The 16,027-nt window shown below is 46.2% G+C and overlaps 1 protein-coding gene across 2 annotated transcripts; it reads right to left on the minus strand.

The window, feature by feature from the left end:
- Positions 1-4,837: 4,837 nt before the first annotated feature.
- On the minus strand, positions 4,838-9,548 carry LOC142258886 (uncharacterized). Of its 2 annotated transcripts, none has more exons than XM_075331450.1 (4): positions 9,094-9,548; positions 8,889-9,012; positions 8,692-8,805; positions 4,838-6,328 (listed from the first exon to the last, which is right to left on the minus strand). In XM_075331450.1, exons 1-4 carry the CDS (start codon positions 9,346-9,348, stop codon positions 5,112-5,114), a joined length of 1,710 nt encoding a protein of 569 aa, XP_075187565.1. In that variant the 5' UTR covers positions 9,349-9,548; the 3' UTR covers positions 4,838-5,111. The 2 variants fall into 2 exon arrangements, with proteins under 2 accessions (XP_075187565.1, XP_075187564.1); XM_075331449.1 differs by having other exon boundaries at positions 4,838-6,331.
- Positions 9,549-16,027: the final 6,479 nt, after the last annotated feature.

Here is a 16,027-nt window from a genome sequence, read left to right on the forward strand (position 1 = left end):
CAGTCCAGATGAGAAGGAGAGGAGAAGACGCCGGGATCTCAAGCTGTGCTTCTATTGTGGACACCATGGACACTGGAGGAAAGACTGCCCGGCTCGCCCCTCCGCTAAACAGTCATCGGGAAACTTATAAGTCTGGGTAACAGTCGAGGAGGTTGCCCAGACTATCAGGTACCTTTCCTCTCCTCCAGTCGGTCTGGTTTGCTACTGCCTTTGTTGACTGTGGGTCCGCTATGAACTTCATTGACTCTGAGTTGGTCCAAAGATTAGAGTTAGGGACAGTGAGGTTAGAAGGACCCATTCAACTCCTGGCAATTGATAAAACACCGCTGCCTCAGAACCTCATTCGGTTTGCTACAGAAAAATTTACTCTTGTGATCGGGTCTCTGCATTCTGAAACTATTTCTTGTTTTGTGATGGCCAATCTCCCTGCTGGATTAGTGTTGGGGTATCCATGGTTAAGGTTACATAATCCCGTTATTGATTGGGAGTGTCGAACCATAGTCAAATGGAGTCCTGCTTGTCATAAAAGGTGTTTGCAATCTGTACCTGTGTTCTCCGTAAGTCCTGAGGGTCTTCCGGAATACCTGAGGGACTACGGAGACGTATTCTCGGAAACAGAGGCCGAGGTTTTGCCGCCTCATCGCCCATATGACTGTGCCATTGATTTACTTCCCAATACCAAATTGCCCAAAGCCCGTTTATATCACCTCTCTGGTCCAGAAAGGGCTGCTATGAAATTATACATATCTGAGAGTATACGTAAAGGGCATATCCATCCTTCTTCTTCCCCTGTGGCTGCTGGGTTCTTTTTTGTAAAGAAGAAGGACGGAGGATTAAGGCCATGTCTCGATTTCCGAGAATTAAACAAAATTACTGTGAAAAACACTTATCCGCTTCCACTCATCCCTGATCTCTACAACCAACTCTCTGAAGCCCGGTGGTTTACCAAACTAGATCTCAGGGGGGCCTATAATCTTATCCATATTAGAGAAGGGGATGAGTGGAAAACGGCCTTTCTGACGTCAGAGGGGTTATTCGAGAATTTGGTGATGCCTTTTGGTCTAACAAATGCCCCTGCGGTGTTTCAACATTTCATCAACGATATCTTCTCTGATTTTCTTGGTCGTTTTGTGGTCATCTATCTCGATGACATTTTGATTTATTCTGCCGATAGAGATACGCATATTATGCATGTTCGCTCTGTATTACAGAGATTACGTGATAACCATCTGTTTGCCAAGCTTGAAAAATGTGTTTTCTCTGTTCAGGAAATAGCCTTTTTGGGTTACTCCTTTCTTGTGATGGGTTTAAAATGGACCCAGGAAAGGTGCAGGCTATCGTGGATTGGGTGCAACCTAGGGATATCAAGGCGCTACAACGCTTTTTGGGTTTCGCTAATTATTATCGAAGGTTCATTAAGGGGTTTTCTCAAATTGCCAAGCCATTGACTGACCTTACACGGAAAGGGGCGGATCTGCAGAACTGGTCGCAAATGGCTGTCCAGGCCTTTCTTGAGTTAAAGGACCGGTTCATGTCCGCCCCAGTCCTGGTACAGCCTGACCTCGAGGCGCCTTTTGTTGGTGAGGTGGACGCCTCAGAGGTGGGGGTGGGAGCTGTTCTCTCTCAGGGGCCTGCTACTCTGACTAATCTGCGACCATGTGCGTTCTTCTCCAAGAAATTCACTCCAGCTGAGAGGAACTATGATGTGGGTAACCGTGAATTATTGGCGGTAAAGTTGGCATTCGAAGAATGGAGGCATTTTTTGGAGGGTGCTGTTCACCGTATTACTGTCATCACTGATCATAAAAACCTCGCGTATATCGAGTCCGCCAAGAGATTGACGCCTCGACAAGCGAGGTGGGCTCTTTTCTTTTCTAGATTTCATTTTTGTATTACTTTTCGGCCGGGGTCTAAAAACGTAAGGGCAGATGCACTGTCTCGTAGTTTGGACCCGGTGTCACCTCCAGAGCCTCCTTTCTCTATTCTTCCACGAGGGGTGGTGGTCGCTGCCTTGTCGTCCGAGTTAGAGGCTGAGGTCAGGGAGGCCCAGTCCTCAGCGCCATCTTCCGCTCAAGACACTAAACTGTTTGTCCCTTTGCACCTCCGGTTATGGGTACTTTAAGAGTTCCATGAGTCCGTACTTAGTGGCCATCCTGGAGTTACAGCCACTCACAGGGCTGTTGGTCGACTGTTTTGGTGGCTGTCTCTTCACTCAGATGTTGCTCGGTTTGTGTCTGACTGTGCTACATGTGCCCGTGCTAAGGTATGTCGTAACCGGCCGGCCGGGGAACTGGTTCCATTACCTGTTCCTGAAAGACCATGGACCCACTTGTCCATGGATTTCATTACGGACCTCCCTGTCTCAAATGGTATGACTGTGATCTGGGTGGTGGTGGATCGTTTTAGTAAACAGGCACATTTTGTTCCCCTCTCCGGTCTACCTTCTGCTGCGACCCTTGCCAACCACTTTATTGACCAGGTGGTTCGGTTACATGGGTTGCCCCTGAATATTGTGTCTGACAGGGGGGTACAATTCATTTCTCGGTTTTGGAGGGCCTTGTGCAGGCGGTTGGGAATTGAGTTGTCCTTCTCGTCCGCCTATCATCCCGAGTCTAATGGACAGACGGAAAGGACGAATCAGACCCTTGAGCAAATCCTGCGGTGCTTGGTATCTCCTCAGCAGGAGGATTGGTGTACGTTTTTTTCCCCTTGCGGAGTTTGCATTCAATAGCAGAGTCCATCAGTCTACAGGAACTTCTCCCTTCTTCTGTAATTACGGGTTTCACCCTCACTTCGGGACCTTCTCTAGAGTGGATTCGGGATGTCCAGGGGCCGACTCCATCGTTCAGCATCTGGGGGAGGTGTGGAAGGAGGTACGGCGGTGCATCGTGACGGCTCAACAGTCCCAGAAATGCCAAGCGGACAAACGCCGTTCTCTGGGACCCCCCTTTCAGGTGGGGGACAAAGTGTGGCTGTCCACTCGGAATATCAGGCTCAGGGTTCCGTCTGCTAAGTTGGGCCCTAAGTTTATAGGGCCCTATGAGATCATCGAAGTGATCAACCCGGTGGCCTTTCGGTTGCAACTGCCCCAGACCTTGCGTATTCCCAATGTATTTCATACCTCCTTGCTTAAGCCATTTGTCCCTTCGGTGGTGGATTCTCAGACCCCTCCGGCTCCGATACTGGTGGATGGTGAGGAGGAGTACGAAGTTCAGCGTATTATCGACTCTCGTTGGGTTCGTAGTTCTCTCCAGTATCTGATTCATTGGAACGGTTACGGTCCGGAGGACTGGTCCTGGGTGCCGGCTCACTCCGTGCGGGCCGATCGGTTAATTGCGGCTTTCCACTGGAAGTATCCTGGGAAGCCTGGGGGTCCGGTGGCCCCCTCTTGAGGAGGGGGTACTGTTATGATTCGCCTCTCTATCCACATGGCTAGGGGGCGGAGCCTTCTCTCAGGCCTCACTTCCGGCCCCTGGATGCCTTAAAAGCTGACACTTCCAGTGAACCAGTGCCGGCTATAAGCTTAGCTCTGCTTTGCCTGTGATTGCTGGTCCTGTGAGTGATATCCTAATCTGTCTGTTCCTGTGCCCTCGTCCCTTGTCTGTGTTCTGTCCCCTGGTCGTCCCTCCTGTCTTGTGTTCCCCCTCCTATTCCCCACTCTGTTTCTTCCTCTGGTACTGACCTTGGCCTGACTTTGACTCCGCTTTTGCTCATCCCTCCGGTCCTGCTTCTGCCCGTACGGTGTTTGACCCAGCCTGTGTGACTATTCCTTGCATGCTCTGCAGCTCTGCTTCTCAGCTGTGCTGATTAGGCAGTGCGTGAGAATGCTGTGCATTTCCTCCCTGGTTCTCATTGCTCTGTGTAGTGTCGTCTGCTGCAGAGCTCTGGCTCCCCCTGGTGGCAGCATTACAATCAGGTAGTGTAGAGGATGAACCAGGGGTTGCAGTAAAATCCTCTATATTATCAGGAATGGTGAGATCAAGCAAATCAAATGAAGTATTGTTACATGTATTAGATTCTAGAGGGTTAATATTTCTATCAGATGCCAGAGGCTTAAGGGGGCTTTACACGCACCGACATCGGTAGCGATGTCGCTCGTGAAAGCACCCGCCCGCGTCGTTTGTGCGTCACAGGAAAATCGCTGCCCGTGGCGCACAATATCGCTAGGCCCCGTCACACGTAGTTACCTTCCCAGCGACGTCGCTGTGGGCAGCGAACAACCTCTTCGTTAAGGGGGAAGTTCGTGCGCCGTCACAGCGAAGTCACACAGCGGCCGACCAATAGAAGCGGAGGGGCAGAGAACAGCCGCATTAACGACATGCCCACCTCATTGCCGGAGTACGCAGGTACGCTGTTGTTCGTCGTTCCTGGGGTGTCACACGTAGCAATGTGTGCTGCCTCAGCAACGACGAACAACTTATGTCCACAACGACCAACGAGATTTTGAAAATGAAGGTGTCAACGATAAACGATAAGGTGAGTATTTTTGATCGCTAACACTCGCTCGGAGCTGTGACACCCAACGACGTCGCTAACGACGCCGGATATGCATCACGAATTCCGTGACCCCGACGACATATCGTTAGATATGTCGTTGCTTGTAACAGGGCCTTTAGATACAGAGTCAACTATTCCAATCTCCTTAAAGGAGCTGGAATTAGCTGACATCAAAGAAACCACAGATCTCTCTTTGCTCAATTTATCGATTCGCATCTGAATGATAGCCAAATCCTGTTCTGTATCAGTGTTCAATTTGTCTGTATTGGTATCAAAAACCTTATTACCATCCGAGTATTTTTCCCCATAAGCGTTGTATTAGTAGTGATAGGAGCAATAGAAGAAGAAATATGTATTTTATTAACCTCAATAGAAGGCGGAAGAGATGAGTGTTTCTCATGGACTGTAGGGGGGTTGTTAGTGGTCCGTACAGGAGGGATCGCTTGGTCAATGTTTTGTGAACTATTGTCTCCAACACTGACTAGTATTGGAGATGACACACTAGGATCCGTAGAAAGTGATCTAATGCTACTGAACTGCTGAAACCTAGTCTTCTTATATCTACTGTTGGTGAAACCCCTTGTGTGGTTAGAACCACTCATGGTGGAACCTTTTCACACAGGCTTCTCCCCTGTGTGAATTGTGTGATGTCTAACAAGGTCTGATTTCTGAATAAAACATTTTCCACACTCTGAACATGAAAATGGCTTCTCCCCTGTGTGAGATCTTTGATGCCAAACAAGTTCTAATTTCTGAATAAAACATGTCCCACACTCTGAACATGAAAATGGCTTCTCCCCTGTGTGAATTTTCTGATGGTTAACAAGTATTGATTTCCGAATAAAACATTTCCCACAGTCTGAACATGAAAATGGCTTCTCCCCTGTGTGAGATCTTTGATGCCAAACAAGTTCTTTTTTCTGAATAAAACATTTCCCACACTCTGAACATGAAAATGGCTTCTCCCCTGTGTGAATTTTCTGATGCCCAACAAGTTCTGATTTCCGAATAAAACATTTCCCACACTCTGAACATGAAAATGGCTTCTCCCCTGTGTGAGATCTTTGATGGCAAACAAGTTCTAATTTTTGAATAAAACATTTCCCACACTCTGAACATGAAAATGGCTTCTCCCCTGTGTGAATTTTCTGATGTCTAACAAGTACTGATTTCCGAATAAAACATTTCCCACAGTCTGAACATGAAAATGGCTTCTCCCCTGTGTGAGATCTTTGATGCCAAACAAGTTCTAATTTTTGAATAAAACATTTCCCACACTCTGAACATGAAAATGGCTTCTCCCCTGTGTGAATTTTCTGATGTCTAACAAGTACTGATTTCCGAATAAAACATTTCCCACAGTCTGAACATGAAAATGGCTTCTCCGCTGTGTGAGATCTTTGATGCCAAACAAGTTCTTTTTTCTGAATAAAACATTTCCCACACTCTGAACATGAAAATGACTTCTCCCCGGAGTGAGATCTTTGATGCCCAACAAGTTCTGATTTCTGAATAAAACATTTCCCATATTCTGAACATGAATATGGCTTCTCCCCTGTGTGAATTTTCTGATGTCTAACAAGGACTGATTTCTGAATAAAATATTTTCCACTCTCTGAACATGAAAATGGCTTCTTCCCAGTGAGAGTTTTTTGATGATTGGAATTTTGGTCTTGTTTGAAAAGATCAGATGATAGAGCTTTCCGAAGAAGGACTGGAGGTATATTTGGGACAACATCATGTTCTTCATATGTATTATGTGTGATACTGTCATCATCGGTTATAAATTCTGAAGATATTAGAGATCCATCTGAACTCCCAATACAGTAATCTGCTAAAAATAAACAGAATGTTATTATTTTTTAATGATATTTTGTTGAAAGTAAATTTATTTTTTTAAACCATAACATCAAAAAATTAAATGAGGAAAAAATGTATTCTTAATCTGTTGGCAAATTTTGATATCTGTTACTTCTTCGTTAATTCAGATCTCCCATTCCTAGCACCAGTTCTCTGGAATGTGCTACAGTAAATAATCTGATTGATTGTCACAATGTGACTGCAGGATAATGAGGGACAGGGGGCTCATATACTGTCTCTCACACTAGGGGACCCTAAGCTATTCCTAACCTCTGGATTACCCCTGAAGTTGGTGATGCTGGAGTCTCGTGCCTTACTATTCTGCTGATGAGAGCTAATCTGTAATCCCCGGAGGAAGGAAGGGGCAGAAATATGATGGAAACAGAGAATAATACAGATGGGAAAATATCATTTGCTCCCCTCCTGTATATGCTGGCTGGACTATTTCATTAATGCCAGCTATAGCTTACCTATACTGGTCTGGTCAGGTGTTGTGATCCAGACTTACGGGTGGTTGTTGTGCATTATTACTGTGAGCTGTTGTGGTGTTAACCCTTGTTGTCTTTTTATTGCTGATTCCTGCTGTTTCTTTTCTCCTTAGTCTTTCACGGTTTATTTCTGTGAGTTTGCAATGTGTTTCATCTGTCTTAGGCTTCTGCCACACTCACGTGAAAATTACGCACGTGCCGAGAGACACGTATTTTCCCTGCGTGTTGCGTGCAGGTAAGTACGTGTCTCTGGTACGTGCGTGACACGTGTGTTCTACGTGTGCTATCCGCGATAGCACACGTAGAACCGGTAATTAACATACTCACCTGGTCCTTCCTGCTGTCCGCGCTGCTGTCCGTGGTGCTGATCCTCGGTCTCCAGCCCTCCCGTCTCCCCGCTGCTGCTGCTGCCAGGCAGTGAAGTGAATATTCAATGAGAATAATGAGCGGCGGTCGGCAGCAAGAGGCAGCAGCGGCAGAGACAGGAGGGCTGGAGAAGGTGAGTTAATGTTTTTTTTTAACTGACATGTGTGTTTTCTCCGGCGCGTGTCACACGGGACCGCATCCACACTACACCCGTGTGGTACGGGTGCGGGCCGTGTGACACCCGTGCTGCGGGAGAAATCACTGACATGTCAGCGCTTTGAAAAACGCACACACGTACAAACGCACACGGACACACGTTCCGTGTGGTTTTACGTGTGTGTGCCTGCTACAATAGGGTAGCATTGTTTAACGTGTCTCCGTGCCGCCGGTACGTGTAAAAAATGACAAACACGTGCCGGCAGCACGGATGTGTGTCGCAAGCCTCAATCTGTGTTTCTACTCTACAGCATGTGATCAAAGACATTAACAAGCAGCCCCGCAGAGAATAACTCATTAGCCTGCCTGTTGTTCGACGACTGCGTCTCCCTGCGCTGCTCACAGACATCAGAGAAGTTAACATGCAATGTACAAGAATCTATAATTTCCATAGATCCTGATGCTGCCATCACAGTTGGCAAAACCTGCAAAAATCTCTTTGCAACAGTGATCCACAACATAGACATTTTCAAAGAGATTTTTTTTTTTCGAAAATAAAATATAGTTACAGACAAATGCCAGATATTTAACGGGGTTGTCCGGGACAACGATTGTGACGATGTACACTGGAAAATTACGTCAGGGACTGGAGTGAGATTTTTGGCATAAGGAATGTCACAGTTTGGTATGAATTAGAGAAACCGTGGCATCACACCCTTGTTCTGGCCGAGCTTTGCTTATTTTGGCAAAGCTGACTAAAATTGGCGTGAACACACACCAGCCTGTCTCCTCTTCACCTTTAGACTCCTGCAATTAAGACCTTTGGTCACATGACGTGATGTCGAAAAGGTTTTTAAGCAGTCCTATAATTGGCATATAAACACTGGGGCCGCTAAGAGAATGGGAGCCCTGTGAAATTACCCACTTTGTTCTCCCTTTCCCCTAATGCCAATCCTGCATGCCAGCCTGACTTCTGTTCAGTTCTTTAGACTCCTGCAATTAGGAGACCTTTCGTTACATCACGTCACATGAGTTTGAAGTCATCAGTCGTCTCAGAATAACACTGATGGGGTTCCTAAGACAGTGGAGTTCCTGAAAAATTGCTCCCAAAGCTGGCCCTGACTGTAACTAGGGCTTATTTTTGGAATAGTGCTTATTTTTAAAGTATTCTTGAGTTGTCTTCATAACAACATAGAGAAGGCACTAGAAACAAACAGCAGAAGAAGCAAAAGCAAAGAAAAACAGCTGAAAAAAAACAGAGCAGAAAGTCTAAAAGTGTAAATACAAAATAAGCGCTGAAAGTACATGAGTAGAAATCTCTTACAGGATAGAGCTGGAGGAAACACATCCTGAGGAACATCGGGAGCTTCTTGTTTACAGTCCTGTGGGAGAAGAGGACGGGGACATCTCTCTGGTGTTGTCCTCTTACTGGATAGAACTGGAGGAGACACATACAGGGACTGAATTCATTCCTTACATACAGATAATTATAGGCCGTGTGTATTTAGTCCTGTCTATTACCTGGTGATGTGAGGGGCTGGGGATCCTCCATCATGGCGTCCTTGTACAGATCTTTGTGTCCTTCTAAATACTCCCACTCCTCCATGGAGAAATAGACGGTGACGTCCTGACACCTTATAGGAACCTGACACATACAATGATACCGTCACCCCCGATCCCTTCATAGCGTTACTGTATAATGTCCCAGCATTCCCAGCAGTGTAACCTCTCCAGTCAACAGCTCAATCATCTTGTAGGTGAGTTCTAGGATCTTCTGGTCATTGATGTCCTCATGTATCGGGGGGTGAGGTGGAGGCCCCGTGATTGGGCTCAGGGGTCTTCCCCATCCCTCAGACACAGGGGCCTGACAGCGCTCACTAGAGGTCTTCTTCACTACTGTGTAATCCTGGTTATGGAGAGACACAGTAAGAAATCTCACTCCAGACATTTCCAGAGTCCTCACCTCTCCAGTTCTGTCCATCTGTTATTCCCATAGATAAGAATGGTGTAATGTGACGTCATCAGAATCTCTCACCTCTCCAGTAAGCCGGAAGAGGATCTCTAGGGTGAGGTGTAATATCCTCTCCGCCATCTTGTCCCTGTCCATATCCATCCTTCACGGGGCAATCAGGAGAATTCTCTTCTATAGAAGATCTCCACTGAGAGGATCCGATATTATAAGGACCTGAATGGGAAGATGAGCCGATATATAAAATACTGCAGATAATAAGGGAGATAAAATATCATTTGGGTAGGAAAAAAAATTTCAACATGAAATGTGCTATGTAAGTAGTAAAATCGACCGATAAAAGTAGCACATTATTTTTATAGCAATATAAATACAATGAAAAGTGATCAATTATCCATATTGCACCTAGAATGGTATCAATCAAAATGTCGGCTCATCAAGCAAAAAACAAGTCCTCACTCAACTCCATCGACGCAAAAAGAATAATGTTACTGGTGTCAGAAAATGACGACACAAACTGATTTTTTTTACAAAAGTAATTTTTATTCACCACTAGAGATGAGTGAACCTGAAGTTCAGTGTCCGGTATGAACTCAGACTTTTCCAAGAAGGTGCGGAGATCGGATGCTTTACGTATGTAAACCACTCTCGCGAGCATCGCTGTGCTCGGGTACGCTCGGTGCTCAGCCCGATGTGAGCCGCCTGCAGTGTTTGATCGGCTCACACTGGGGATAACAACAGTATGATCGGATGTAGTATGCACCATCTATTTTTTTCACCGTGCTCTGAATTTTTACTTAATTTCCAGCACATATTATGGTAAAATAAAAAACTGAGTCATCTTCAAAAAAAACAATCCTTCATACGACAATGTGGGTGGAAAAATAAAAGAGCAGCACAGCAACAAACAAACGTAGCAACGGAGAGGATGGCACAGATGGTTACTGCCTCTGCCTTCTCTATCACTGTATATACAGCTCTGTGGTGCAATGCAGCTAGAACAGCGAGGAACCTGACATCAACACAGATCTCTGTGTGAGAGCCCATCCACCATTGCTACTTGCTAACTGTAATTGTTTGGGGTCTGTTATTTGGGGGGTGGAGGAGGTGTCATATTTCTTTTGGGGTTGCCTGCTTTCTTTAATAAACGTTGTAGTGTACTTTTTAACTTTTTTAGTTGCTTGTACATTTCCTTATGGAGCCGCAAGTAGGGTTTATTTTTGGAGTAGGGCTGTTCTGTCTTTTGCATTTAATCATTCTTTATTATTTGATTTGCTGTACATTTTTTTTACTAAGTTGTACTTTAGCTCCCTCTAGTAACCAAACTTTATCAGCACCAGACTTGTTGTTCATGCCTCTTTTCTCCTTCCTTCTGTGGTGCATTCTGGATAGGAAGTCTCCATTTTCTAATTACTCACATACTGAGGACATTCTCCATTTTATCTCTTTGTGATAGCATTGCTGGTAAGGAAATCTATGTTTGTTGCCATCTGCAGCTCTGGATTCTCTCTGCATTTACTAAGTTAGATTCAAGCTGCTTGTACATTTGTATGTATATTGTCAGGCTTCTGTATGTATGTTCCCTATTGTATTAAGCCAGCTTTACACCTTACAATTAGGTGTGCGATCTCGTATGCGATGTGACACGCCCAGGTCGTATATGCGATCTAATGAGATTGCACGTAGGTCGTTCATTTGCTGTCACACGTGCGTTAGTAGCCTATGTTAAATTGATCAATTTTGTGTGCGATCCTTTAGATCATGTGTTCTGTGACGTATGCATCGGGCACCCTTTTTTTTTTTTATTTATTGACTTGACAAGCGTGTGTAATGTGTAGGGATGCATTTTTACTATGTCATCTGCCATTCAGCTCTGCTACATGGCCGCTGACAGCAGACATAGACAGCCATGTAGCCATGTAGCAGAGCTGAATGGCAGATGACAGCAGACACAGACAGAGCCGCACTGTCAGAATGAACTCGGGTGAACTTCACCCGACTTCATGGTCATGCTGCGGCTCTGTCTGTGTCGCGTCCTGATTAGCGGTCACCAGTGAAGGGCTCACCGGTGACCGCTAATCTCCTAAGTGACTGAAGTTAACAGCCCTCTCTCATACTCACCAATCCCCGATCCCCGGCGCTGCACGGCATTCACACTGCTGCGGCGGCTTTTACTGTTTTGAAAAAGCCGGCCGCCCATTAAACAATCTCGTATTCCCTGCTTACCCCGCCCACCGGCGCCTATGAGTGGTTACAGTGAGACACGCTCCCACGCTGAGTGACAGGTGTCACACTGCACCCAATCACAGCAGCCGGTGGGCGTGTCTATACTGTGTAGTGAAATAAATAATTAAATAATTAAAAAAAACGGCGTGCGGTCCCCCCCAATTTTAAAACCAGCCAGATAAAGCCATACGGCTGAAGGCTGGTATTCTCAGGATGGGGAGCTCCACGTTATGGGGAGCCCCCCAGCCTAACAATATCAGCCAACAGCCGCCCAGAATTGCCGCATACATTATATGCGACAGTTCTGGGACTGTACCCGGCTCTTCCCGATTTACCCTGGTGCGTTGGCAAATCGGGGTAATAAGGAGTTATTGGCAGCCCATAGCTGCCACTAAATCCTAGATTAATCATGTCAGGCGTCTATGAGACACCTTCCATGATTAATCTGTAGATTACAGTAAATAAACACACACACCCGAACAATCCTTTATTGGAAATAAAAAACACACACACATTCCCTGGTTCACCACTTTAATCAGCCCCAAAAAGCCCTCCATGTCCGGCGTACTCCAGGATGCTCCAGCGTCGCTTCCAGCGCTGCTGCATGGAGGTGACCGGAGCTGCAGCAGACACCGCCGCTCCGGTCACCTCCATGCAGCTAATGAAGACAGCCGTGCGATCAGCTGATCTGTCAGTGAGGTTACCCGCTGTCACTGGATCCAGCGGTGGCCGCGGGTAACCTCAGTGACAGGTCAGCTGATCGCGCTACTCACCGCCGCTCCGGTCAGCTCCAGTCAGCAACTGAGGTGAGTAGCGCGATCAGCTGAGCTGTCACTGAGGTTACCCGCGGCCACCGCTGCATCCACCGCTGGATCCAGTGACAGCGGGTAACCTCACTGACAGATCAGCTGATCGCACGGCTGTCTTCATTACCTGCGTGGAGGTGACCGGAGCGGCTGTGTCTGCTGCAGCTCCGGTCACCTCCATGCAGCAGCGCTGGAAGCGACGCTGGACCATCCTGGAGTACGCCGGACATGGAGGGCTTTTTGGGCTGATTAAAGTGGTGAACCAGGGTATATGTGTGTGTTTTTTATTTCCAATAAAGGATTTTTTCGGGTGTGTGTGTTTATTTACTGTAATCTACAGATTAATCATGGAGGGTGTCTCATAGACGCCTGACATGATTAATCTAGGACTTATTGGCAGCTATGGGCTGCCAATAACTCCTTATTACCCCGATTTGCCAACGCACCAGGGTAAATCGGGAAGAGCCGGGTACAGTCCCAGAACTGTCGCATATAATGTATGCGGCAATTCTGGGCGGCTGTTGGCTGATATTGTTAGGCTGGGGGGCTCCCCATAATGTGGAGCTCCCCATCCTGAGAATACCAGCCTTCAGCCGTATGGCTTTATCTGGCTGGTTTTAAAATTGGGGGGAACTGCACGCCGTTTTTTTTAATTATTTAATTATTTATTTCACTACACAGTATAGACACGCCCACAGGCTGCTGTGATTGGGTGCAGTGTGACACCTGTCACTCAGCGTGGGGGGCGTGTCTCACTGTAACCAATCATAGGCGCCGGTGGGCGGGGTAAGCAGGGAATACGAGATTGTTTAATGGGCGGCCAGCTTTTTCAAAACAGTAAAAGCCGCCGGAGCAGTGTGAACGCCGTGCAGAGCCGGGGATCGGGGATCGGTGAGTATATGAGAGAGGGGGATAGACTGACATGGACAGAGAGAGAGGGACAGAGATAGTGACGGACTGACAGAGATTAGTGAATGACAGACATTGTGAGGCGCTTCAGAACGCAGCTTTTCAGCTCCGCTCTGAAGCAGACCTTTTTTAAGCTGCGGTGCAGAGCGCACACCTGCGTACATAGCCTCAGACACCAAAATCGTATGAGGGATGTCACACGTTACAATTGACTAGTTTCGTACTACCAAACGTCCAATGTATGAGGAATAAACGACGTGTATGCGATCACCGTATTTTCGTTCAATATCGATCGCATGTAGGTTTCACACGCAAATACATCACGAACGATGCCGGATGTGCGTCACTTACAACTTGACCCCGACGACGGATTGAAAGATCTATTGAAGTGTGTAAAGCAGGCTTTATACACATACTGATTGTACATATCTCACTGTTCATAGATTCACCAAATACATTTAGCAACGTTTAATAAAAACAAGGCGAAGTCTCCTTATTAGGCTATGGTGGATAAAGCTTTAGCTGCCTGTCAAGCTTCAGAGGCCTCAGGGCCCGTGTAGGGAGGACAGAACAAGGGTTTATATTTTATGTATACTCAAAAAAGCCCCAAAAATCCTACTAGGGCTTATTTTCTGAGTTGGTCTTATTTTCTAGGAAACAGGGTAGAAAGAGCTGACGGTGCTTCCTCCCCCATATACAGAGGATATGGTCACTGATGACTCATTATATCAGCCCCAGTTACAAGGGAAGGAAGATGAAAATAAAAATAATGAAATACAGAACTAACCCCCCCAGAATGTGTGAAATATAGGAAGATACCACTGTCAATCCAAATCTTATTAGCTTCAATCAGGTAAAAAACAGCCATATATACAAGATATTAAGTGTTACAAAATAGCTAAGAAGTATTTACATGTGATCATAAACATAATATGACAGTGTCCGGCTTTCAGTCATAGGGATGGCCCCGATGACGTTTTAGCCATTGCTCAGTATACAGTGATCAGTGGTTGTATACATGCTCTCGGCACTGACTGAAAGCAGGTTCTAATGCTGAGCAGCTGTCAGTCACTGCGGGGGGCAGGGTATAAGCCGTATTTTTTGTTCTATAAAACGCAGCGGATTATAAGACACATCCCAAATTTAGAGGGAAAAAAACCGAAAAAAAACCATGGGGTCTGGTTTATAATACGGTGGTGTCTTACCTGAGGGGGGTGGCATCGGTGGTCACAGGAGGCAGGGGCAGTGCTGGAGTAGGCGATGCTGCGGGTGGTGCAGAGGGGGACCCAGGTACTCACTGCGGGCTTCAGCGCTGCTCTGTCCTGGAACTGTGGGCTCTGCTCTTTCCTGGGGCACCGGGCTCTGCTCTTCTCTGCGCTGTGGCTTCAAAGAAATGGCGGCTGGAGTTGGCGCCTGCACTAATGAGAGGTTGAGCTGAGATCTCCATCTGTGCATGCACCGACTCTGGGCGCCATTAGTTGAAGTACTCACCGCCCTTGGCCGCCCAGATGCCCGCCGTCGCCTGCTACACAGATGCCGGTCTCCCAGATACCTGCCGCCGGCAATAGAGATGCCCACTGCCGGCCTTACAGATGCCGGACGGTGGCCTTACAGATGCCCGCTGCCGCAGGCTGCACAGAGCCCCGCAACTGGCCGCACAGATCCCCATCGCACAGAGCCCTGCAGCCCGCAGCACAGCGCACACCATTGCCTCTACCTCCCCCCGGTAAGCTATATTTGGATTTTAAGAAACACCCCTAATTTTCCTCCCAAAGTTTTGGGAGGAAACGTGTGTCTTATAATCCAAATAATACGGTATGTGGTAATAACTGACATTTCCCTTATTTTCCCACCAGTATCGCTCAACATCAGCAATAACATACTCAATGCTGAAGTTGGTTTCTTATTGGTTCAGTTTCTTATTCGGGGCTGAAGATGGTTTTTATTTGGATTTTTTTTTTTTACAGGTTTAACAACAAACGTAAAACAATTACAATAGTAAAGTACAATACAGCGAGGAGTTATTTAACCCTTTCTATAACGCCCTACGGTGCCCACTTTGACGCCGATTTTTGTGCCAGTTTTATAATTTTTGTGGATGCTTTTCAGTGTATTCACATCCGGGCTCCGAACTGCAGTGGATTATATTGTTTTTATTTTTGTTGCTAAAAACCTGTAAAAAAAAAAACCCCCAAAAAAAACAGAAAAAAATAATAAGAATCCAACTTCAGCATCATCATAAAAATAAACAAAAGAGAACGACAGAAACAGGAAAATGAAGCCGAGCAAAGCACGAAAAAAAGACGCAAAAATGACTTGAATGTTCGAACAAGAAAAAAAAAAAAGAAATCTCAGCTCCTTAACCCCTTAAGGACGAAGCCAGTTTTGTACTTAATGACGCGGCCGTTGTTTGTAATTCTGACCAGTGTCACTTTATGAGGTGATAACTCTGGAGCTTCCTCGGAATTCGCTGATTCTGACATTGGTTTTTCCTTCCATATGGGTCATTCCACATCAAGTGGACCAGTTTTAAAAATCGTCCCCACTCGACCTTCTCCGATTTTGCTGAAAATTTATAAGGATGTACAGTTAGGTCCAGAAATATTTGGACAGTGACACAATTTTCGCGAGTTGGGCTCTGCATGCCACCACATTGGATTTGAAATGAAGCCTCTACAACAGAATTCAAGTGCAGATTGTAACGTTTAATTTGAAGGTTTGAACAAAAATATCTGATAGAAATTGTAGGA

Source organism: Anomaloglossus baeobatrachus (assembly GCF_048569485.1).
Source record: "Anomaloglossus baeobatrachus isolate aAnoBae1 chromosome 5 unlocalized genomic scaffold, aAnoBae1.hap1 SUPER_5_unloc_16, whole genome shotgun sequence".
NCBI classification, from domain to species: Eukaryota; Metazoa; Chordata; class Amphibia; order Anura; family Aromobatidae; genus Anomaloglossus; species Anomaloglossus baeobatrachus.